This window comes from Elephantulus edwardii, unplaced genomic scaffold (assembly GCF_000299155.1).
Source record: "Elephantulus edwardii isolate Elephantulus edwardi_28Jun2011 unplaced genomic scaffold, EleEdw1.0 scaffold00243, whole genome shotgun sequence".
Classification (NCBI taxonomy): Eukaryota; Metazoa; Chordata; class Mammalia; order Macroscelidea; family Macroscelididae; genus Elephantulus; species Elephantulus edwardii.
The window spans coordinates 1,920,024-1,943,698 of record NW_006399993.1 but is presented as its reverse complement, the minus strand read 5'-3'; the positions used below and the strand labels follow the sequence as shown (position 1 = coordinate 1,943,698).

Below are 23,675 nucleotides of genomic sequence, written 5' to 3'. Positions count from 1 at the left end.
AAACTTTTTTTTTTAAATTTTTTTATTTTATTATTTTTGTGTGCGTGTACTGTCAAATCAGATCTGACTGGTACAGGAGGAGATTGTCCCTCCTTACCTGGCAGAGCATCTGGTGGATTCGAACCGTTCGCCTCTGGGATTGTAGTTGCAGCTCCTTGCCACTAGGCCACCAGAGTTCCCCTTATTTAAACTTTTAACTACTGTAATTTTATATTTTAAATATTGGTCACAAGTACACTAAATCCATGAAGTCTGAAGGAAACCCATTTGTCCAGTTCATTGCTGGATAGATAAATAAATCAATAAATCTCCAGGTTTAGTAGTGTATGGTCAAGGAAGACATTCAGGTATTTGATGAATAAATCTGAGTTCTTAGCTTTGGCCAGAAGAAAACCATGAAGAGGGAAACAAAGTAGATGAACCAGCTTCCCTAAGGACTCAGAACAAAACTGGAACACCCCCGTGTGATTCAGCTGCAATAATGAAATAATGTACTACTTCCTCAATCTGCTCAACCATGTCCTGGTTTTCATACCCACCATTGGAGCCCTATTGCACAGGCAAAGTTAGGTGACTACATTTCTACTGTTCAAAGTAACTTATTTGATTCCCTTACCCCAAGAGTCTTCTCTTATACTGTACTGTATCTGGGGTTTCCAGAATGTAAAAAATGCCCTGATTACAATCCCTCCTCGTTATTACTGGTCTCCAGGAAATGTTTATGGGCAAGTGATGACATACCTGCTCTGTCTTCATTTGGAACTCCTTGAGTTCATCCTCTGTGAGGGGAAGGCAATTCTCATCATTTTCGGGATATTCCTGCCACCCCATTGCTTTTAATAACCTGGTAGAGCCAGAAGGATATGCAAAGAAAATTACATCTTTAAGCTTGAGCAGGCAGCAAAGAGATGCTAACCTGACTAGGAACATGGGCATCTGCTTAAAATTTAGAGAAGTAATGTCTTTCTTTTTCTACTCTCACCACTTTTGTCTGTCTGTCACTTTGTTGTTCTATGATGTCTTGCATGTTACTGTAATGTTGGAGTAAATGTTCCTGGTATGTCATATTCCAGCTGTCACTTATGGTAAACAAGTTTCAACAGAGCTTCTAGAGAAAGACTGCGTGAAAAAAATGACGAGACAATTTCTGGAAAAAATAATTTGTGAGTAGCAGTGAGATAGTGTTGACAGAAGATGAACCCTTCAGGTTGGAAGGCACTTCAGGTTCGAAGGCACTCAAAGCACACTGGATAAAGCCTCAGCTACCTTAATGCTGGTAAGAGTAAAGCTTTAACAGATGTTCCTTTGCTGATGTAGAATACCTTAAAGTGAAAACAGCTGCAAACATTTATTAACAAGTAGAACAAGGAATGTAATGTACAAAGGTATGAATGTAGGAAAACAGGAAGTTTTAAAACATGAAATCCCTAAAACCAGTGTCTTAGACAATGTCATTCTTGTTAGGTGCCATTTAGCTGACAAGACACGCTGGCCCTATAAGCAACAGATGAAACAGTTTCCCTATCATGGGCTATCTATATTTTCAACACCATGCTCAAGCCATCTGTCTCATTGATTTCATCCATCTTATTGAGTCCTCTATCTTTCACTGACCTATCTTAGCATGTTTTTTTCCCATGGACTTCCCCCTCCTGATAATATGCCCAACATATATATGAGACCCTGTCTCTTAGAAGTACCCTGGCTGCACTTTCTTCAAGATTAATTTGTTATTTTGGCATCCCATGGAACACTCTTCCTTAACACCACAATTCAAAGGTACAGACTCTTCTGTCATCCTTATTTACTATCTTTCAGATGTACAGGAAAAAACTGAAAATACCATGGCTTGGATTATGTTCACCTTCATATATAAACTGATATCCAGGTTCTTTACAACTTTAAAGAGATTCCTGGAAGCAGATTTTGCCAAGGCAACACATCTTTTGATTTCCTGAAAGCTGCTACACTGGGTGTTGATAATGGATCCAAGCAAAATAATCTTTTCTTCCCAATTGTCATGATGTTGCCTATTGGTCCAGTGGTGAAGATTTCTGTTTTCTTGATGTTGAAATTCAGTCCATATTGAAGGCTTTGATATTTTGTAATAAAGACTTCAAGTGTTCAGGCTGTTTCAACAGTATACCGTAGGCTGTTAATGAGTCCTCCTCCAACTGTGAAGCTACATTCTTCATACAGTTCAACTTCTTGTATGATGGGCTCAGCATACAGGCTGAATAGGTATGGAGAAAAGTTCCAATTTTGACATATACCTTTCCTAATTTTAAAATCCTGTAATTTCCCCTTGTTCTGTCTGGATAACTGCTTCTTGGGCCTCATGAGCACAATTAATGGCATTTTCATTCAATGCTATTTTCCTATACAATAGTGAGGTGAAATAAACAGACTACTACTGGCTACTGTTAATATGGTCAATTACACCACAAATGACAAACTGAAGAGGCACTGACCAAAAAAAAGGAACATTTACAGATCTATTCTGAGTATAATGCTATTGTTGATAGAGTAATATACATATGCCTTTAAGAAAGACCAGTTAGTAAGACTTATTCGAACGGATGTACCACACATTAATGCCAAAGATGAATAAACTGATGTTTAAATAAACAATTTCTGCAGTCTGAAAATGATTACAACATGTAAAGACACAATGATAATTACTTATAATTAGAATGTAAAAGCTGAAAAGAAAGATTGGTAGTTGGAAAGTTGGAAAGTAAGACTTTGATGTGAGAAATGATAGTGGAAATTTGGAGGACACAATTTCTTTGCAAGACCAGTAATCTATTAATTCTTCCCGCCCCCCCAATAAATGCTGACTATGTATACTTGCATATAGTCACCACTGATCACTTGTTGCCTCCTGAAAAGGGCCCTCACCATTTCTGTGAGAACATTTTTCTAATTGGTACAGCAATAATTTTTAATATCTAATTGGTACAGCACTTGTCTGTCAATTTGCTGTACTGAGATAACGTGTGGGTTGCTGTAAGCTATGCCACTGGTGTGTCGAATGCCACAAAGGTTACCCATGAGTTTGGTAGAGCTCCCAGATTAAGAAAGACTGGGAAGCTGGATTGGCCCTCCATTTCTTAAGTAACAGGATTCTGAAAACCCTATAAATAGCAGAGGAACATGGACAGTTATAGCAGAAGTGATAAGAGCCCAGACTGGAAGTGAATAGAAAAGAGGAAAATAATGTCAAACATCATTTAATAATTTGAACACGAAATGTACGTAGCTTGAATGTTGGAATACTAGAAATTGTGAAAAATGAAATGGAATACATGGACACCAAAATACTAGGCATTACTGAGGTGAGAAGAGATGGAATGGCTTTAGCCACTTTGAATCACATGGTATACTATAGTGGGAATGAAAAACAGAATAATGGTGTTGCATTGATAGTCAAAAGTCAATTTAAAAAAAAAGTCAATTTCAAGATCTATCCTGAAATACTACGTGTGAGTGACTAGATATTACTCATATGCATACAAAAAGGACTTGATATGATGACTATTATTCAAATATATGTTCCTATATCTAGAGCCAATAAGGAAAAAACTGCAAATTTTTACCAAATCTTGCAGTCCAAAATGGACCAAACATGCAATGTAGATGCATTAATAATAACTGAAATAAAAAAGTTGGAAATACTGAAGAAAGAACACTGAAAAAGGAGTTGAAGTTGGAAAATATGGACTTGGTGACAGAAATGAGGTTGGAAATAGAATGACTGAATTTTGTATTCATGATGCCTTACTTACTATAAATACCTTTTTTAAAAGAAACAATGACTTTACACATGGACCTCCCACCTGATGGGCTTCGTAAGAATCAAACTGACTACATCTGTGGAAGATAGCATATATAGGAATCAAATCAACTACACTTGTGGAAAAATAGTGGAAAATTTAATTTTATCAGTCAGAATAGGGACAAAGGCTGACTGATTGTAGAATAAAGCATTAAAGGCTCACATGCAAGTTCAATTTTAAACTGAAGACAATTACAAGTCTATGATTTTAAAAGTATGGTATGTTGAGTAACACTTGAATTTAGAGACCATCTCAAGTACACATTTGATATATTGCACACTAATGACTTAACACTGGATGAGTTGTGAAGACTGTAGCAATACTATATGTGAAGGAAGCTAAAAATCATGAAAAAGATAAAGAAAGAAAAGACCAAAATGGATGTTAGAAGAGACCATAAAACTTTCTGAGAGTACAACAGCTAACGTGAATGGAAAAAATAAAGAAGTCAAAGTGCAGAAGAAAGTTTCACCTTGGAGGTAAGGATTAAGAAGCTTTGTCTCATAGTTTGGGCATGTGGCCAGGAGGGACCAGTCTGTGAAGAAGAACATTATGCTTGGAAGGGTGGAGGGACAGCACAGGAAAGGAATATCCTGGATGAGATGGACTGAGAAGAGTAACTGGAGTAATGGGGTATGTGTGTTGGAATCAGTGAGACTGGCTCAGAAAAGGGTAGGCTTCAGAACTATTGTACTTAGGACTTTGTAAGTCACAGGCAACTTGATGGCACCTAACAACAACAGTAACAGTGTAAAGAATTCCAGAACATTTACTTGTACGCATGCAAACTTAAACATAAACCAAGAAGCAGCTGAAATAGAACAAGAGGATATGAAGGGATTTAAAAATCAGGGGAAATGTGCATCAGGATTAAGTTCTTTCCCATTTATTCAGTATGTATCTTAAGTACAAAAAATCTAAGAAGGTAGACTAAATGAGGAATGTGGCACTAGGACTGGAGGAAGACTCATTAACAATTAGTGATATGCAACATCACCTTATTTGTAGAAATTGAAGATGGTACATTCAAAATCTTAAGAGGAATGTATGAAAATTCTGGCTAAGTCTAAAAGGAAATGCTCAGTGAGCAAAGGAGAATGAAAGCATTCACAGAACATGGTAACTGTTGGACTTCTCTCTGTATGCATAAGTTATCTTTCCAAGTATAACTGAGGTCCCTGGTAGGCCATATGCAACATGCACTATGACCTGACTCTCACTCACCTGTGCTCAGCTTCTAGAGAGTGTGAGAGGACTTCCCTTTCCTCTTCTACAGGGAGAGCAAGGCCATTCTGATGACAGCTTTCCTCTCCATTTTCCTTTGGTTCAGGTGTACTGTTATTCTCCAACTGCTGTAAGGGAAAAGGAAGAAAGTTGCTTAAAATATCTTTGTGGTAAGATAGGGAGTCAAAACTCAGAAATAAAGCTTCTTAGAAAACAAATTCCATCTCTGGCTTTTCCTTACTTATAAATGATGTCTTGCTCACCTTGCTAAGATTTTCCAAGAACACTAATGGATAACTATATGTTGTTAAACTTAAGTTTTGTTAACTGTGGGCAGAAGCGACTACATACTTACACAATATCCATTCTTCCTTGTAATGACTGGAGAGCCAACATTCTCAGCTAAGAAATGTTTTCCTAGACTTTCCTAGAGCTAGGAATGACTGATGAAATGGATAAATTTGAGAAGTAAAATTTCTAACAAAGCTTTAAAAAAATGAAAAGCTATCTTTTTTCTCTAAACACAACATGGATAGGGACATCATGCTTGGAAGGGTGGATGGACAGTGCAGGAGAGGGGGACCACGGGTGAGATGGATCGATACAGTGACTGGGGCAATGGAGGGTTGTTTGTCAGAATTAGTGAGACTGGCTCAGGACAGGGAAGGGCTCAGAGTTGCTGGACTTGGGGTCGCTATGCATTGCAAGCAACTCAATCAATAACATTCAATGATCGGTTTGGAAGCAGGAGTGGCATCCACTTCCTAAACAACTTGCCTCCAGAAACTCTATGAACTTTGATAAATGTCAGTTGTAGGGGAGCTTCAGGTCTTTTGTTCATAGGGTCACTATGGGTCGTGCGCAACTCGAAGGCAATCAACAACAACAATACCACTGAGCGATCATATCTTCTTGAACTGCATACATTCTACTGCAGAACACACAAGTTTCTTGTTTTATACTATTTCTCAATTTTTCTTTAAAATACAATCCTAATTAATGAGAACTTTGTATAACTTATGTACTCTTTATATCACTGGCCAATTAAAGATTGGATGGAAGTGTTAACTCTGTCCTAGAGCATCTGTCATTCAAATATCTTTTAGGAAAGATGGTACTATTTGTACCACTCATGATAAAATAATAGGCGCTGCTGGCCTATTGATTCAGAGACAAAATCTATGTACATTCCAAAACTTGTCATACCTTTCTTCTTTAAGTGGAAAAAAAACACCCCAGGAACAATAAACAAACCAAGACAGCAACCGCCCACTTATATAACAAAGGAAAACACTGACAAAGCCCTTCCTTTCCTCACCCTACACTATCCCACAAAAGCTCTCTGTTCTTACATCCTCCAGCTTGTCACCATCTCTACTCTCTGAGAAATCTCCATTCCGGTCATCCTTCAGAGTCTTCAGGAACTCACTCTTCCTGTCCGTAGTTCGGCGGGTCAACTTAGTCAGACGAGAGGAGGTAATCTCAATTGGAGGAGTGATGCTGGAGGGACTCTAGACAAATACCACAAACAGTTTTGCTTCTAAGAATAAAGCATGAACTGAAATACTGTAGGTTATAAGCTACAGCAGTGATTTTCAGAGCCTGATGTCTATTTATCATTGTTTAAAAAAATAATCTTTTTCATTAAACCAGACTTCAGTTTTGTGTTTTTTTCCAGTTGAGATTGGCTGATTAAAAGAAATAAACACACACACACACACACACACACACACACGCGCGCGCGTGCGCGCGCACGCTGTATAATTTTTTTTTTGTAAAAAAAAAAAAACCAAAAAACCAAACAAAACCATACTAGCTTTGATCTAGACGATTCTGACTCAGGGCAACTCCATGGGTATCAGAGTAGAACTGTGCTCCTGAGGGTTTTCAGTGCCTAATGTTTTGCAAGTTTATCACCAAGTCTTTCCTCTGGGTGGACTCTTAAATGCCAACCATTTGGCTGCTACAGTACTGCCTTTAATCTTGCTCTTGACACTAGCAGAATGTCAGGATATTACAGGCATTCTGCTACAATCTATAGAAACATTAAAAGAAATGGTGTTATCAGACAGAAATCTTGGTCAATCACAGGATTACCACACTCAATTATAGCACACTTCTGGATGTTAATGCAAAACACAAATGAAGAAATAATTCTCTGCTAACCACAGCTATAAAAATAGTAGCTTTAGAATTATAAGGATTACCTCTCAGCACAGGCAAATGAAAAATGGCAAAGGTACAAAGGGCTGCCCTACTTTACCCTACTCACCTCTTTAGGAGAACTTAGAACTGTGCCACCAGTCAGTACCACTGGTTTGGTAACAGAGATTGGGCTGGTAAAAGAAGACTCTCGGCTACTGGAAAGGGATCCTGATTTGTGTTCCATTCTGTTAGTTTTCCATGCACTGGGCTGTATGAGAGAAAAGAAGAAATCAGTTCAAACAAGAATAAAAACTGAGCCAAAAAAAAGGGGGGGCCATAAACAAAAATAAGATGTTAAAAAATAGAAACCCAAGTCTCCCGAGCTTAGTTCTTTTAACACAATTGGGAGGTATGCAACCTCCTTTTGAGGCTGGACACATGAAGGAGAAAAAAAAAGCTGACAGGAACCACAAGAACCATGGGAGACTAGGAAATATTCTATAAAAACAAAGGCTCTGGTTCAATAAGCCTTGGAAATGTTCAGTGAGTAAACATCAACTTACAATGTACTTTTTACTATGCATCATGCTTGGAAAAGTGGAGGGTAAGTGAAATAGAGTAAGACCTTCAATGAGACGGCTGATACAGCAAGGAGCAATGGTCTTAACTGTGTCAGAAATGATCAGGATGGAACAGGATAGGGTGGGGTTCAAATCTGTTGTTCCTAGGGTTGCTATAGTCATACTCAACAGCAACAATATACTAATAACCACATCAACATAATGTTTCTTTACTACTTAACTGGTATGAGAATTTAAGAAGTAGGTATATAATACACAACTCCAACCCAAACAGGCTGGGTTGTTGTTTTTTATGGTGGGGTTGTTAACCTCTGATATTACCTTAATTTTTTACAAAACAAAAATGCTGCTTCCCAGAAAGTTTGATGAGTAACTGTCATGTATAATTCTTAATAATGAATGCTATCAAGTATAATTTTTCCATATGTCCTCTTTTCACGGAGACTGAAGGTATGATTTAAGAAAAGTATGCAGTTTGTTCAACATTACTGAGCCAGTAAGGGAATTTGCCTTTTCACAAAGAGTATGTAAGCAAGTAAGAGACAATGACTCAACCAGAATAAAGATTTCTTTTAGTTTCGTCTTACATCTATGAAAATCTAAAGATGTCATGCTAATTAACAAAGATTATTTGCATCTTCCAGAGAGCTGTCACCAGATGTCACCACTGTCATTTCAGTGGTACAGATGGCAGTCTGGTGCTTTCTCAGAAAGCTGGAAACAGGTAGTACCATTTAGCTTAGCTATCCCACTACTGGAAATACACCGTAAAGAAACCAGAGCCGTGACACAAACACATGTATGCAGCATTTGTTTACTGCACGCATTATGTTTATTTCATCACTGTTCACAATACTGAAGGGACAGAAAGTGTCCAACAACAAACAATGGATAGAAAAACTGTGGTACATTCACGTAATGGTACATTACGCAGCACTCAAAAGCAATGAACTTGTATTGTATCAAGATTACACAACATGACTGACTGTGAAAGACATTATGGTGAGTCTAAGATCTCAGTCACAAAAGGACAAATATGCATAAGATCACTGTTATAAAAACAGGTGAGGGGTAAGTGGAAAAGAATGGATAGATAATGAATATTACACTAGAATAGGAGAAAGGAAGGATTATGCATGACAATTAACAGTGTGGAACAAGACATGCATTACAGAGTCAACTGGGGAAGGGAGGAAAATGTGTATCAATGAATGAATGAACCCACACACACAAATAAAAAACTGAGAAAAGATCTGTATCATAAAACAAGTAAAAAAATATTATCTCATAAAAATTATCTCAGGAAACACAAATTTTAGCTGTTTACCACAGCAGTTATGGAAGCTTCTTAATATTATGCTCAACAGTATACTAACACCTTTCCAATTCTAACACAAATAAAACAGTATAGTTAGCTGCCATGAAGAAAATTATGCCACCACCCATGTCATTTTAGGAGATGAGTGTTTTTTTTTAATTTAAAATTTTTTAAAAATTTTAATTTATTATTTTGTGTGTGTGTATACTGTCAAATTGGATCTGACTAATACAGGAGGAGACTGTCCCTCCTTCTCCAGCAGAGCATCTGGTGGATTCAAACTGTGTGCCTCTGGGATTGCAGTGCAGCTTCTTTCCACTAGGCCACCAGAGCTCCCTGGAGTTGAATTTTTATATTTTTTTTGAGATGAGTATTTTTAAAAATCCAATAAAGTGAGCTGCAAATCAATGACATTTAATTTTTTTAAAATGTCCCCTCTTTCTGCCAGACTCAAATAAATCTCCACCCTCTCCACTTCAAATGTCTACTACTGGGATGAATGAAGTTGAAATGATTGGTCCCACACAATCTGAATGAAAACAAGATCAGGGCTAAGTATGAAACACAGCCTCTTCCTCCTCTGGCAGTTCAATTTGAAGAAAACAAGAAGAGAAAAAACCCTGTGAACATTAAAATATGACCTTGAGTATATAACGTATTAATTTAAAGACCATTTCAAGAATAGATGTGATGCACTGAACACTAATGACTGAGGATCAGATGAGTTGCAGGATGACATAAAGATCATATAAAGGAAAAAAAGGTCAATAAAGTGACAGGAAAGAAAGAAAAGATCAAAATAAATTTAAAGAAGAATCTGAAACTTGTTCTTGAGAGCAGAGCTAAAATGAACTAAAGAAATGAGGAGGAAGAGTCGCAAAGATTTCAAAAGGCTGCTAGGGAAAATAAAGATAAGCACTGTAATGGGTTGTGCAATGACAGGGAGTTAAAACCAGATCCTTTGGATGTCTCAAGTTTAAAGAAGTGAAGGGGGGGGGGAGTAACTCTCAAATCTCAATTCTGAAGGAGCCTATGGGCAAAATCTTGAATCATGAATAAAACATCAATAAAATCACCGTATCAAAAGGAACTGATGACATCCAATCATTACTCAAAGTATTCATTTCAAGACCACATTGTATTGAAGCCAAGCTATGTGAAGACTATGATGATAAATGAGGGTTCCTGATCTAATAGTGGCAGTGCTCACTTGCTTAGCCAAATATGAAAGCTTCTTGGGCAACTAATCTGCCTGGAGCAGATCTTTATTTGTGCCCCTTCCATAGAAAGTTTATTCAACAGAAGGCACAAATTATCCAACAGTATCACTGATATCACATACAAGTAAAATGATGCTAAAAGAATTCAAAAGCATTTGCAGCATTTCATCAAACAGGGAAGAACCAAAAATTGAAGGTAGACTCATAAGAGGACATGGAACAAAAGATTATCACTACTGACATCAGACGGATTTCTGAATGAGGCAGACAATATAACAAAGATGTTTCCCAGTGTTTCAGTGACTATGTACAGGCATTCAATTGTGTAATTATGCATATTAATGTATGCGACATTATGCATAATAATGTAGAGACTGGTAATTTCAGAAGAGTTAATTGTACTCATGTAAACCTACCTATACACAAACCAAGAGGATGTTATTTGAGGAGAAAAATGGTACACTGCAGAGTTTAGAATTAGAATGGTCTGCATCAGGGTTGCATCTTTTCAAGATACTCATTTAATCTATATGCCAAGCAAATAATCTTGAGAAGCTTGATGATATGAAGGACCACACAATGGGGTCAGAGGAAGCTTTATTAACAATCTATGGAATGCAAATGACACAACTTTGCTTGCTAAAAAGTGAAGAGGACTTGAAGCATTGAACAGACAAAAATCAAAGATTGTGGCCTTTAGTATGGATTACATCTCAACATAAAGAAAACAAAACCTCTCAGCTGGATCAATAAGCAACACTGTAAGAAACTGAAAAAAGCTGTCAATCAAAATTGTCAAGGAATCATTCATGTTGGGTCTATAATCCAAGGAAGCAGCAGCCAATAAATAAAGCGGCATATTTTATTAGGCAAAAAGTTAAAAAATGTCAAAGACATCACTTTCAAGACAATGGTATGTCTGACCTAAAACACTGTATTTTCAAATGACTCATGCATGTGAAGGTGGGGAATGGATAAGGAAGACAGAAGGATAATGTCTTTGAATTGTTGTGCTGATGAAGTATAGCATGGACTGTGAAAAAGGATCAAATCCATTTGGAAAAAATACTGCCAGGATGCTCCCTAGACACAAAATTTCATTTCATATACTGTGAACATGCTTCTATGAAGGGAACAGTTCCTAAAGGAGGACATGCTTGGTAAAGCAGAGTGTCAGGGAAAAAGACTTTCAAAGAGATGGACTGACATAGCGGTTGTAATAATGAGCTCAAACATAACAGTAACTCTGAGAGTGGTGTAGGAACAGGCAGGTTATTTTCCTAAGGTGGCTATGAGTCAGACCAACTCAAAGACTCCTAAGACAACAATATACATTCCACAATCAGAATGAAGATGAAATACTGTAATTTAAGTAAAGGTCTAGAAGACTACATAAAATCATTAAAAAAAAATTCCCTTTCTTTGGCCCCTTAAAATTCTAGTCTCAGTAAGATTTTGTTTACAACGGCTTTAAAAGCACACTTTGGGAACAATAATATACTGTTTACAACATTCTGACCATGAAATAATGAATTTTTTGGTATTAGAGGCCATGCATTCATTCTTTTGTGCCTCTAGTGAGTTTTTGACCCTAGAAATTGCACAGAAGGAGGCTGGTTATCTTTCTGGCTTGGAGGAGCTGAAACGCCTATCCATCAGGCCACCAGAGCTATATTATGATGACGTAATTTAATTTTGAGTGATAAGAAACTCAATGCTCATAACTGCTGAATACTCTGATAAAATGAATGAATGGGTAAACTATTATCTCCCAACCAGATATCTGATCTCTTCTTCCCCCAAAGGGTCAGAAAAAGAGAGGAAGATCCTCAACAAGATGGACTGACATAATGACTTAACAATGGGCTTGTGCATGTTGGAGACTGTAAAGATAAGGCAAGGTTCTAATCTGTTGTTCACAAGGTTGGCATGTTAACAACAAGGTGGAAATCAAATTATTATGTGCTTATGTAAGGATGGCACAGATACAAATAAGAAAAAGGCATGAAAACCCTTCCACCTGTAAGGATCAAGTTACAAACAGATGAAATGAACTATTACAGCTATTGTGGTTAAGAGACAGAAAGCTATGATTACAGATCAATTAGACTTTTAAAAAAAATTTTATTATTTTGGGTGTGTGTGTGTGTGTACCGTCAAATCGGATCTGACTGGTATAGGAGGAGATTGCCCCTCCTTCTCCAGCAGAGCATCTGGTGGATTTGAACCACATCTCTCTAGGATTGCAGTGCAGCTTCTTGCCACTAGGCCACCAGAGCTCCCGTAGATTAATTAGATCTTAAATGTATGTACTATAAACATTTATAGAAAGGGTGACATAAATCTGAAGGTAATGTGAGCTTATAAAATGAATGAATAATTCCCCAGATAACGTGAAAGACGGTGTAGTTAAGTAGTGAAAGATGAAAGAGGGTGTAGTTAAGTAGTGAAAGATGAAATGAACTTAGAATCATTGCTACTGAATATGGACAATGTACATCTGGGGCTAGTTTGTACTTAGGACTGTTTTTGTACGGCAGATAAGCTAAGAATGGATGTTATAGGGTTATTTAAAGTGCCTATTGGTGCAGCTACAGTAAAGGCTTCAAAGTTATTTTTTAAAAATAAACACCAAAACAGTGCTCTTTACACTGGATTAATTTATCTTGAAATGGTGAGAAAATGCAGCTCTGGACTTTGATCTAAGGTAAACAGTAAGCAATTCAGCTTTTTTCCCCCCATGTCATTTTGGGGAGTACTTCTAGCACTTTGCAAGGATCTCACGGTATTCTAGTTTTGCAATATTGCGATAAACAGGAAGGGAAATAAATGAGAATGGAGAGACTATTATGTACTGCTACTGGATTTAGAAGATGTGTGGTACTAGGGATATTATAGCTAATGTTAGATGGATCTTGGCAGAAAGCAAAGAATACCAGAAAAATGTCTATCTGTGCTTCATTGACTATGCAAAGGCTTTTGACTGTGTGGATCACAACAAGCTGTGGCTGACTCTGAGAAGAATGGGAATCCCAGAACACTTGATTTTGCTAATGCAAAACCTATACTTGGAACAAGAGGCAGTTGTCAGAACAGAGCAAGGAGACACTACATGGTTCAAAATCAAGAAGGGGGTTCGTCAGGGATGTATTCTGTCTCCATACCTTTTCAACCTGTATGCAGAACAGATCATCCGAGATGCTGGGCTATATACAAAGAGGAAATTGGCATCAGGATTAGAAGAATCATCAACAACCTGCGTTATGCAGATGACACAACCCTGCTTGCTGAAACTGAGGAGGACCTGAGGCACTTGCTGCAGAAGATCAGGGACTACAGCCTCCTATATGGACTGAAGCTCAACATCAAAAAAACAGAGATTCTCACCACTGGGCCAATTGGCAGCATCGGTATGGATGGTGAAGAGATTTAGTTTTAGTTTACTTGGCTCCACAGTCAACACTCTTGGTAACAGCAGCCCGGAAATCAAAAGATGAACTGCATTGGAAAGTTGGCTGTGAGGGACCTCTCAAGAGTACTGAAGAGCAACGACGTCAGACTGGAGACTAAGGTGTGCCTGATCCAGGCTATAGTCTTCGCAATTAAGTGCTATGCATCAGAGACTTGGACAGTGAATAGGGTTGACAGAAAGAGAATTGATGCCTTTGAGCTGTGGTGCTGGAGAAGAGTGTTGAATATACCATGGACTGCTAGAAGAACCAACAGGTTTATCCTGGAGAAGGTGAAGCCTCTTTGGAGTCAAGGATTCTGAAGCTTCATCTGACATATTTTGGGCATGTTGCAAGGAGGGACTGATCCTTGGAGAGGGACATCGTGTTTGGCAGAGTGGAGGGGTGGCAAAGGAGAGGAAGACCTTCGATGAGATGGACTGATTCTGTGACTGGTGCGGGTGGCACAAGATAGAAGAGCATTTAGAGCTCTTGTACATAGGGTCGCTATGAGTTGCAAGCGACTCGATGGCACATAACAACATATATAGAGAGAAATAGATACATAGAAATAGATAACAGATATAGATACATAGATATAAATGTTGATTGCCTTTGAGTCAAGCACAACTCACAGCGACCCTATGAACAAAAGGCCTGAAGCCCTTCTACAACACTGACATTTATCAAAGTTCATAGAGTTTCCAGAGGTACTTTGTTTAGGAAATGGATGCCCTTCCTACTTCCAAACCTGTCATAGAAGGTTTATATATAAATATATATATATACACACACACACACAAATTTAATACATATGTCTCAAAGATCTCTATATATCATTGTTGTTGACTGCCATCTAGTAAAACATGACTCATAGTGACTCCATGAACAAAAGACCTAATGTCTGATCCAGGCTATAGTCTTCACAATTAAGTGCTATGCATCAGAGAGTTGGATAATGAATAGTGAAGATAGAAAGAGAATTGATGCCTTTCAGCTGTGGTGCTGGAGAAGAGTGTTGAATATACCATGGACTGCTAGAAGAACAATCAGGTTTGTCCTGGAGAAGGTGAAGCCGGAATGCTCCTTGGAGAGGGACTACATGCTTGGCAGAATGGAGGGGTGGCGAAGGAGAGGAAGACCTTCGATGAGATGGTCCAATTCTGTGACTGGAGTGGTGGGAACAAGTGTCTGAGGTGGCTAGGTTGGTACAGGATAGAACGGCATTTAGGGCTCTTGTACATGGGGTTGCTATGAGTCGCAAGCGACTCGATGGCACATAACAACAACATATATAATTTAATGGGGGGAAATTGGCATATAAGTAGTAGACCTACACAGTTCAAATCCATATTGTTCCAGAGTCAGCTATATAACAAAGTCTCTATGTGGCCAGTAAAAAATATTTATTCCACAACCCTTAACAAAAACCCCACACACTTTACATCTACTATAAATCATCTGGAGCTACTAAAGAGATTTAAGAAAGGATCCTCGAAGTACAGAAGAGTGAGAAGTCAAATGTAGAGAGGAGAAAAATAGAAGACTACAGTACAATAACTAACAAAGGCCTAAACAGGCAAGGATTCTGAAGCTCTGTCTCATAAACTTTGGGCTTGCGGCCAGGAGGGATCAGTCCTTGGAGAGAGACATCAAGCTCGGAAGGGTGGAGAGGCGGCAAAGGAGAGGAAGACCTTGGAGGAGACAGACTGATATAGTAACTGGGGTAAAGGGGGATAGGTGTGCTGGCGACAGTAAGACTGGCTCAGAACAGGCCAGAGCTATTGTACTTAGGGCTGCTATGAGTCTTAGGTGACTCGATGACACATAACAAATTAAGATAATAGACAGAATGACTCTGACAGGACTTCGTAACTGCTTGGTTGAGAGAAAGGATTAAGAAAACAGCCAACGAGGTGAGTCTTCCAACTTCTGAAGTTTGGGGTTAAATAACTGGGACTTCTAAACCACAAAGATGGCTGGGAGGCTTTGGTGCAAAGCCACTTTTGCTGGCTCTAAACAAGGTATCTGGAAGCAGAGGGAGCACACAGCTCTTCTTAAAATTGAAGGTGTTTATGCCCAAGATGAAATAAAATTCTATTTAGCTAAAAGATGTGCTTATGTTTTTCAAAGCAAAGAATAATACTGTTATTCCTGGTGGCAAACCCAACAAAACCAGAGTAATCTGGGGAAAGGTAACTAGTGCCCACGGAAAAAGTGGCACAGTTCAGGCCAAGATTAAGAGCAATCTTCCTGCTAAGGCCATTGGACAACAGTATCCATGTAATACGTATCCCTCGAGGACTGAAACTTATTGAAAAGGAAATAAAATTATGGATTTGTTAAATAAAAAAAGGGAGAAAGAAAGTAAACAGCCAAGGTATATAGATGAGTCATCAGATATATGGTGATACTATTAATGGAATCAGCATATCAGGAGTACTTTTAAGATATAAAGATAATGGGTGCAAGAAGCCTGCCCGAAATTCAATAGGTTCTGTATTTCATAATAAAGAATCTGAAGACAATACAGTAGTAATATAAATACAACAGATACTGAAAAGACGGAATGATGTGGTACTGAATGAATTGATACTGAATGATCAACAGGAAATAGGAATTTACTACATCTGTTTTATAAAGTTTTAATACTCATTACAAATTATACCTTGGAAGGAGGTGGTGCGGGCTTAGGAACTAGGTTCTTGTAGACACTTGGGACCATAGTTGATGATTTGCTCCCATTTGCATGGTGAGATCCTGATGAGGTGAATGCAGCAGAGAAGGCAGCAGCAGGATCCTCTTTGGAAACTTTTTTGATGACTAGCATCTTAGAAGGTTGCTTGGCACTAGGTGGGTTTTCTGTGAAATATAATAGTGGAGACAAAACAAAATCAAATCTGGTGGTTAACAAGCAGCTCTATATGAAGGTCTCTATTTCAACAAAGAGCTGATAGTTGAGACTGAGAGGCAAGTATCTCCCAGTGTGGTACACAGAAATTACTTGAGAACTGTAGGGAAGAAAGCAAGAAACAACACATTTGGTACAGAATCCAAGAATAAGTAAAAGCCCTAAATAATGCCAGCAATCCGTTGAGAGCACAGTATGATGTGATCAGTCAAGCATGGCCCAAACAGGAATACATCAGAAAGTAGCAGCTTGTGTCAGGCAGAGAAAAGAAATCAGGGAAAGGACTCCACCAAGGGACCTTTTCTTGAAACAAACTGCAGCAAAGCTATGTAACCATTAATAAAGGGAGGAAGTAGGATAAACCTAGTATTCAGACATCATGCTAATACTGTCACAGTAAGATGCTTGGCTACTCACAATAAAATGTCTGATGTGGGGACCAGAAGAGACCAATTTGTAAATGTCCAAAATTTAAATATACAGGTTTGGTTTGAAATAGATTAATTCATCTGTTAATTTTTTTAAAGCTACTTCTTCCAACATATACATATAAACATGTATATATTTATATGTTTAACTTCATACTCTCAAACACCATTTCTAGCTATAAAAACATCCAATTGTAATGTGTTTGAACAGTGTATTTATAAGATGTGTTATTATAAAACCATTACAAGAGTATTTAATAACTTGAAGAATAGTAATATGAAGAAATACTAAAGAAACATTGCTATATAGTTCCACAATATGTTTCAAAGTAACTTTAGCACGTACAATATAAATGTTACAAAGTGAATTAGCACTGTTAATTTAAAAAGCAATTTTTCTGTCTCTGTATTAATCTCTCTTTACTTAAACTCTATTTCCAAACTGTGGACTCTACAAGCTCTCAATGGCCTGTCTTTTGACTCTAATAATTGATTACATCGCCATGGTACTTTACGGGCAGAATACAGAATAACTTGCTTTAACCACTTAGATTAGTGAAGACCTTACAGATGTTAGTCACTATAGGGAATAGATGAGATGAGGATGGAATAAGAGATAAATTAAAAAAAAATAAATAAAATAAGAAATTTTTGCTCCTTGCCTTCATAAGAAAAAAATTTTTAAATTTTGCCTTTAAAATGGCAAAAGTCTACCTACCCCACACTCCAGAAGGGGTCCCAATAGGTCTGCATGGCTGATTCTGTTTGCCAGCTTCTGGATTCAAAGAAGGCTAGGAAAAAAGGGATATTAATGTTTGATACAGAAAACCAATCATTTTGGCATCTTACCCTCTGCAAGTAGCCATCACTGAGGGCATTAGGGAAAATTTCAAACTTAATGTTGTACTTAGAATTACAACAAAATAGTTAAGATGTTGAAACACAAAAATAGATCTTCCATTAATCTTGGGATCTCGTAGGTTCCACTTTCTTTTCTGTAAGAGGGATTTTCTTTTTCTGGTGTGAAAATTCTTACATCCCTGTGGAATATATACACCAAATAATGAGGCACAGAAAACAGAATGAACGAGAATAAAGACCATTTGTTTCAGATGTAAGGGCAATCACTAGTGAGCGATATTACTGCATTTCCAAGACTGCCTTGAAGTCTAGAGGCAGTCCATGAATGTCATATGAATGTCATAAGAATTGTCTTTTCCTGTCCTTACTGAGATCACAGTGTTAACAGATAAACTTGTGGATAAGTACCCAAAGCCTTAGGATAAGAATTCACATTAGGAAAGACAGACAAGTATTAAGGATGGAATACATAATCTATTTGATAAAGAAGTGACGGAAAGATAAAAGTCTAATTAGAAGTGGTGACTACAAAGATGAACTTAAAAGATAAACATCTAAACAACTAAAGAATGGAGGCGTCTAGGAGGAGAAATCTCAACAAGCATCAAGACAGGAAGAGCAGAATGCTCAAGAGATCTGAAAACAGTTCAGCATGATTAATGGTAGAGAAGGAAAGGGTTATTCTGTGGAAAAAGAAAATTCTGGAAAATTAGTGAAAAGCAGTTTGTGGTGTATTGTCTGAGTTTCAATTTTATTCTGCAGACAATAACGATCCCTTTTCTGCAGAATTAAAATGATTCAATCATTCTGTTAACAACAATCATCCGGGCAGCAACTTGAAGAAATGAATTTGAGGGGTTTTTTTAAAACACTGACTGAGAGATTAGAACAATTGCTATCCCAGTAAAGTAGTGAAAATAACAGGAAAAGATGGAGAAGTGATAATACCATAGGTTTAATAACCAATTCTATCAAGTGTATAAGGTTAGCACTCCGATCAAAGCTCAAATTTTATAACTTGGCAATGGAGTTGGAAAACAGCTACTCAGTTGTCCATAGAACATGGAAACTGAAACACCCCACCCACCCCCCCCCCACACGCACACTCCCTCCCCTCCATCGCTCCCCCAACATCTCCTCAACTCCCCATCCACCTCAGAATTTCCAAGAGCTAGTGTACAGTTTTTGTTTTGTTTTCTTGTGTACCATCAAATCTGATTCAGCTGGCACAGGAGATTGCCCCTTCCTTATCCAGCAGAGCACGTAGTGGATTTGAACTCCGTACCTTTGAGACTGCAGCCCAGTTTCTTGCCACTAGGCCACCAGAGCTCCCTTAGTGTATAGTTGTTTTGGGTTGTTTTTTTCTTTAGTATATAGTTTTTAACCAGTTAAACACTGACTAAAAACTCCCAGCTTACCACGTAAAGGAGAAGCCAGTGAGAGAATTTAAAGAAAAGAAAGACACATTCCACTAGATGTAATAGTTGCAGGTAATCTCCAAGGAAAAAAATTAAAGCCGGTTTCTTGTTTTAACAGGTCTCTCTTCTTAAACCGCATTCTACCTAGATTTCTTAAGAGATACTATTCCTAGGGAGCTATGGTGGCCTAGTGGCAAGAAGCTGCACTGCAATCCTAGAGGAACGCAGTTCAAATCCACCAGATGCTCTGCTGGAGAAGGAGGGGCAATCTCCTCCTGTATCAGTCAGATCAGATTTAACGGTACACACACACAAAACTAATTTAAAAAATAATTATAAAATAAAAAAAGAGATCCTATTCCTATTTACATGGCATCTTTGATCTCCTTCCACTAATTTAAAAAGTTTTAAAATTGGAAGACATCTGTAAGATAAACAGTTGTCTGTAAGATAAACCATTAATCTATTGTGTTCTTACTGTTAGGTGCAATTAGGCAGGAACCAATTCACAGTTGACCCTTCAGTGGGTTTTAGAGCTTGGAAGAGATTGCCTATCTTTCTCCTACAGAGCAGTTGGTGGATTCAAACAATGTGCGTTTGGGGCTGGCAGCACAGCTCCTTACCCACTAGGTCACTAGACCTCCATTAATGAATTAAAAATAAGTATCATTTCACCACCAGTTAAAACTAAAGGAACATTACTGGCCAATATGAGAAACTCATTACAAGGATCATTACAATTTGAAAATCTTTATCATTAAAATAATCACTACCCTAACTACTGCACTCTACTTTTTTTTAACCACCCAATTGTGCATCCCTTCACACTAGTTTTACTTTTTTTTTTTTAATCTCTTGGGGGAGAGGGTGGCAGAAGGTGGCCTAGATAACATTCTCTGGATACCCTAGGCATTCTTCCCCCCCCCTCCCCACCCAGGGGTCAGATGGCACAATCTGGGGACTGAGGAGCTGACCCTGAGGGCCCGCGAAGGCTTGCCCCAAGCAAGGGGCCGAGGGCAGCCCGCCCCAGGCAGAGGGCCGTGATGGCTCGCCCAGAGTCGGGGGCCGTAGTTTTACTTTTGTAACCAGAAAAATTCTCTTAAATATCTTTATCTACATGTTACTTTCAAAACAAAACCATAAAAACCTCAAAAAATTACCTATAATCCAGACTGTGGAAAATGAAATGTAGTTACATTTCGTTTTCCACAATCTGGATTTTGTAGCTTACATTTCCCATGGTAAACTGTAACCTCCTTCCCTGAACTCTGTATTTTTAAAATTTAGAATTCAGCTGCTGTATTCTAGAGGCTATAGGATCATTTTTTCTTGGCAGCACTGATCTCTTCCATTAGGAGACACATAATAGGATACTACATTAATGCTCAAAGCAAAACTATTAACTCATCATAAACTGCAAAACAATCCTCTTATTCCTTCTATATTAGTTAACCCAAGCCACCAATAAACAGAAACCTCTACTACAGATTAAGCTGATTCTGATCAATCCTATAAAAAAAAGTAGATAAGCCCAATAATGTTTCCAAAGCTAAAAGCTAAAATCACCAGCCACTGTCTGTTTCTGTAAATACTACAGCTTTGGAAATTCTATGGTTTCTGATCTGTAGAGTTGCTGTAAATGTCAAACAACCTAATGACAATGAGTTTCTTGTTTCGCTATTATATTGGAGAAAAATACTGAACATCCCATGGACTGCCAGAAGAACAAGAGATGGAAAAAGTGGAAATAAGTGCTCCTTAGAGGCAAGGACGGTGAAACTTCATCTGACATACTCTGGACACGTTGTTAGGACAGGCTAGTGCTTGGAAAAAAGACATCATGTGAGGTGAGGGGTCAGAGAAAGACAGACAGACCTTAAACAAGATGGACTGACGCAGAGACTAACTTCAGAATATGAGAGATTATGAGGATGGTACAGTATAGTAAGCTTCAAATCTGTTGTTCACAGATAAGTCGTAACCAAATTCACATGCTATAACAACATAATCTTTTTCCCAAAATTTATCATTGTGAACTTGTATTTTTTAAATTAAATATTTCAGATGATAAAATCTCTTATTACACTTATAGATAGACTTTGCCACATGTTTGACCAGTGGAAACAATTTCAATTTGGCTTCTGAATCATTCTGATGCAATCCTGTTGCTGATACAGTTAGGTTCCTGAGTCAACAATAACTTATACCCAACCTATATGTACATTAGTACAATGAACTTTAATTACTTCTTTGCCATCTAGTGTGGCGGGAGTTGTAGGGTTCAGTCCACAGGGAGATGCAAAGGTGGTGCCTATGATGATTCAAATCTGCTGGTGGCTCCAAGAAAGAAAGATGGGCAATCTCCTCCCATAATTTACAGAAAATCATCTGGAAAGTCAGCCAAGAGTGAATTCCAATTGACAGTAATGAGTTATCTAATACGGCGTTACAGTGGCATAACTGGTTAACTGTGAAGGTAAAGCACAAAAGGCTAGCAGTTCAAATCCACCAGCTGCTTCATAGGAGAAAGATGTGGCAATATGCTTGCTCCCTGCAAAATGTGTAGTCATGGAAAGCTTAAGAGGCAGTTCTACTCTTCCCCATAGGGTCTGTACGAGAAGTATATCTCAAAAATTTCCTGTCCAGAAATGGAACTAGCCATTTCTCTAAGAAGCTCTGTTGTTGTTGTTGTTGTTGTTTTTAACTGTGTTCCACTGAATCAGATCTGACTGGCACAGGAGATTGCCCCTCCTTCTCCAGCAGAGCATCTGGAAGAGAACCACATGTCTTCAGGATTGCACTGCAGCTTCTTGCCATTAGGTTTATGTCACCAAGAGCTCCTCAAAGCTCTGAATTAATAGGAAATGCTAATTAAAAGGTTAACAATTTGAATCCAACAGGTGATTTCAGAGTCTCTTACAATGAAGATTTATAGACTCAGAAACTTGATGGTTAGCATGAATATGAACAGACTCATTCACACAGCAGTGGGTTTTGTATTTTTCATTTTCAAGTCATCTGATTATTATTCCAAAGGATATTTTCTTTCTTTCAATTTCAGTATTTTACTGAAATTGGTCTCAGTGCTAGTCATTCTGGCTACCTAGTTATTGTTAATGTGGTCCCTGTCAGCTCTGTTGTTATGTGCTGTCGAGTCACTTGCAACCTAGGTACAAAAGTCCTAAACCCTGCTCTATCCTGTGACAACCTGTCTCTGACATGCCTACTCCCATAACCCCAATCACTGAATTGATCCATCTCATCGAGGGTCTTCCTCTCCTATGATATCCCTTCACTCTCCCAAACATAATGTCCCTTTCCAAGAACTGGTCTTTCCTTGTAACATGCAAAAAGTATGTCAGATGAAGCTTCAGAATCTATGCCTCCAAGGAGCAGCCTGGTTTCACCCTCTCCAGGATACCTGTTTGTTCTCCTAGCAGTCCATGGTATAGTCAACACTCTTCTCCAGCACCACAACTTAAAGGCATCAATTCTCTATCGTCCTTAGTCACTGTCCAGCTCTCCAACACACCTTAGTCTCCAGCCTGATGCTGTTGCTCTTCAGTACTCTGGAGAGGTCCCTGACAGCTGACTTTGCAATGCAATTTGTCTCCTGATTTCCTGGCTGCTAGTACCAAGAGTGTTGACTGTGGAACCAAGTAAACTAAAACGTAACTATCTCAATCTCTTCACCAACCATCCATAATAATGCTGCCAATTAGCCCAGTGGTGAGAAACTTTGTTTTCTTGTTGTTGAGCTTCAATTAATATTGAGGGCTGCAGTCCTTGACCTTCTGCAGCAAGCGCCTCAGGTCCTCAGTTTCAGCAAACAGGGTTGTGTCACCTGCATAATTTAGGTTGGTGATGAATTTTCCACCAATCCTGATGCCACATTCCTCCTTGTACAGCCCAGTGTCCTGGATGATCTGTACTGCAAACACACTGAAAAGGTATGGATACAGAACACATCCCTGGCAGACACACTTCTCGATTTTGAACCATGCAATTGCTCTGTTCTGATGACTGCCTCTTGGTTCAAGTATAGAGGTTTCGCGTAAGCACAATCAAATGTTCTGGGATTCCCATTCTTCTCAGAGTCAGCCACAGTTTGCGATCTGTTGGCTCTACTATATAATAGTATCAGTACAGAAATACCACTTGCTAAGTCTATGTATAGTGATAGGTGTCTGTCCATAAAGGTCTGTCTCTCTTTCTACATAAATTATCTCCTCTTACATTCTAGGTCACAAGGCAAGCATCAGTAGATTCAAAAACGTAGAA

General features: G+C 38.3%; 1 protein-coding gene across 1 annotated transcript in view; it reads right to left on the bottom strand.

The window, feature by feature from the left end:
- Positions 1-23,675, bottom strand: part of GPBP1L1 (GC-rich promoter binding protein 1-like 1) — a 47,914-nt gene that overhangs the window by 1,428 nt on the left and 22,811 nt on the right. The window contains exons 5-10 of the mRNA XM_006898986.1: positions 17,834-17,906; positions 16,445-16,638; positions 7,336-7,476; positions 6,416-6,574; positions 5,064-5,188; positions 742-844 (exon numbers count right to left, since the gene is read on the bottom strand). Of these exons, the coding sequence (XP_006899048.1) occupies positions 742-844; positions 5,064-5,188; positions 6,416-6,574; positions 7,336-7,476; positions 16,445-16,638; positions 17,834-17,906 (795 nt within the window). The remainder of the gene's footprint in view (positions 1-741; positions 845-5,063; positions 5,189-6,415; positions 6,575-7,335; positions 7,477-16,444; positions 16,639-17,833; positions 17,907-23,675) is intronic.